This window comes from Triticum urartu, chromosome 5A (genome assembly GCF_056163025.1).
Source record: "Triticum urartu cultivar PI428250 chromosome 5A, HENAU_Tu73, whole genome shotgun sequence".
In the NCBI taxonomy this organism is placed as follows: domain Eukaryota; kingdom Viridiplantae; phylum Streptophyta; class Magnoliopsida; order Poales; family Poaceae; genus Triticum; species Triticum urartu.
This window is the reverse complement of record NC_141877.1, coordinates 80,243,222-80,245,806: the sequence shown is the minus strand read 5'-3', so window position 1 is coordinate 80,245,806 and position 2,585 is coordinate 80,243,222. Positions and strand designations below refer to the sequence as shown.

The 2,585-nt window shown below is 51.5% G+C and overlaps 1 protein-coding gene across 1 annotated transcript; it reads right to left on the bottom strand.

Annotated features, from left to right (window-relative positions):
* Nucleotides 1-594: 594 nt before the first annotated feature.
* Nucleotides 595-2,357, bottom strand: LOC125507955 (UDP-glycosyltransferase 79). The gene is made up of 2 exons (XM_048672499.2): nucleotides 1,211-2,357; nucleotides 595-1,115 (listed from the first exon to the last, which is right to left on the bottom strand). Exons 1-2 carry the CDS (start codon nucleotides 2,265-2,267, stop codon nucleotides 778-780), a joined length of 1,395 nt encoding a protein of 464 aa, XP_048528456.2. The 5' UTR covers nucleotides 2,268-2,357; the 3' UTR covers nucleotides 595-777.
* Between the last annotated feature and the right edge of the window lie 228 nt (nucleotides 2,358-2,585).

Below are 2,585 nucleotides of genomic sequence, written 5' to 3'. Positions count from 1 at the left end.
TGCCAGGATCATGAGTTGGTTTCTAGATCTTATGAGTTTTAACTCTAGCCCAGTCCAACTTGTTTGGGGCTGAAGGATTTGTTGTTAAATTAACTTAGGAGAACCGATCAAATTGTAGATCTTATATTGAATATGTTAAACATTTTATAGTACATGAAACTCAAGTTAATTGAATTTCAAAATTTAATTTAAGATCATAAACTTAAAGAGATCTCTAAACTTTAATAGCGTAATTTAATTAGAATATAGTCTAGAAGAGTTGGAGAATATAATTTCACCCTTTTTCTGGTCTGAATGAGTGTGACAATGGTCTTAGGAGGATCTGACATCAAATGAGGCAAAACGTGAAATAAACTTCTTAAATCGGGTAACTAGGTGCAATTTTACTAAAATAGGATAGTAGTTATCACTGGAGCACAAATATGGTGTAAAAACAGGAAATTTACTCAAACTTTGAATACTCCCGCATCAAGTTTTGGTGGTAGCAAGTGATCATCTTTATCTAGCGCTTACACCTATGTGCATAAAACCAAGCATATCTAATTCTCCACAACCTTACGTCGACGATATGCCGAGGTATAGTCAACCCATTGGTAACTCAATAGAAAACAAATTTGTATTAAGGTCACTCAGACAAGAAAACTTGAGCTTAGCTATAGGCTTCTCGGTGAATGCGTTGACATTGCTCTGTAAAGTGAAGAGGAATAATACTATATCAACATGTCCATACATAGTATGCGATGACTATTGAGTGGTTGTGGATAATTGGACCTAAATTCATCTTGATAAATACTTAACCGCAAATTCGGCAATATTTTTGTCAGAGCTTCCTCCTTCTTGCATTGACTCTTTGGCCATCCTCATCCATTTTGTCGCATTTTTACGGTATTCAACCTTTCCCTCTCCATCCATCACCTTCCTGATGCACCTCTCTACCTCCTCCCTCCTCACCAAGCTTTTCTCATCTGTCCGCATCCGCATGCCGATCCCCCATGCACTCTCCACGTACTTTGCCGTGGTTGGCTGGTCGGCCGACCTCGGCATCGCCACCATTGGCACGCCGGCAACAAGTGCTTCTGTCGTTGAGTTCCATCCACAATGAGTCAAGAAGCAACCTGCATATCCAAAGTAGGCAATATTATTGGCAAGACAATCAGATAACTAGTAGTATTTGTTTAGACCTATTTATCAAAGATTGACAATTTCAAACCTATGGCCTTATGCGCGAGAACCTCAAGCTGGGGGCACCAAGGCACAATTAATCCATTTTCCTCGCACCTGCCAAGGAGCTCTTGAGATATCTTCCGTGCCTCGTTGGACCTCACGACCCAGAGAAATGGCTTGCCGGAATCGCAGAGCCCATTTCCAAGCTCGTCAAGCTCACCGGCGTCGAGGCTGTAGACCGTCCCATAAGATGCGAGGACTACTGAGCAAGGAGGCTGCCGATCCAGCCATGACATGCACGGCGCGGCGCTGCTGAAGAAGTTGACGCCGTAGGCCTTGTTCGACGGCAGGCGGCCGTCGTCGAGGAAGAAGGACGGCAGCGTCGGGCCGACCGTCTTGGCGCGCCATCTGGACTCCATGTACTCCGCCTCCTGCGGTTCGAGGTCACGGAAGGAGTTGACGAGCACGTCGCCGGCGTGCTCTAGGCCCTCGAACTGCCGGATCGACACGTCCAGGTACTTGGGGTATAGCCCCGGCGACACCACGAACGGCGACAGGTCCTCGGGCCCGAGGTCCACGCTCACCGCGCCCCGGCGACGCAGCGCGCTCCCATCCGCCATCGGCAGCGGCGCGCGCCCCGCCCACGCCTCCCCGTAGATCAGGTCCACGGCGCACGACTGCGACATGAACGCGGCGGTCGGCACGCCCGCGGCCCGCGCCACAAGCGGCGCCCACGCCATGTGCGGATCGTAGACCATCACGGACGGCGTCCTCCCGGCGCGCGCCTCGGCGGCGATGACCTGCGCCAGCGTCTCGGACCCCACGGCCTCGGCCCTGCGGCAGTACTCGACGGGGTCCGGGCAGGAGGCCATGCCGCCGTCGTCGAACCCGTCTGAGAAGGCGGCCACGCGGAAGGGGTCGCCGGGGGGCGGGCCCGTGGAGAGCACGTACCGCGTGGCGACGAGCGTGGGCCGCAGGCCGTGGTACGCGAGGCGCCGGCCGAGCTGGAGCATCGGGTTCATGTGGCCCTGCGCCGGCAGCGGCACCAGCAGGACGTGCACGCCGCCGCGCTCATCGCCGGACGACGAGGTCGCGCTGTCCATGTCTCTGTTTTCTCGGCTTTGGATGTTTCAATGAAGTGAGTGAGTGTAAGATGCAAGTGTTGGCAATAAGTACAGTATATAGGGAAGCTGCAGGATTCGAGTAGAGTGGCGGGCAAGTAAAATAAGTAGTGATGGGAAGCTTCTCTGAGCATGGCTATGACCTACCAAGTCACTTTCACGCCTAACTAATCAAGTTGACACGGAAGGTGCTCATGTAGTTTCCTCATGCCACGACTTAGGTTTCTTTAGAATGAAGACGCAAGAAGCATCCCGCTTTAAATTAATATAATGCCCATAACAAGGCGAGTAAGTCACATA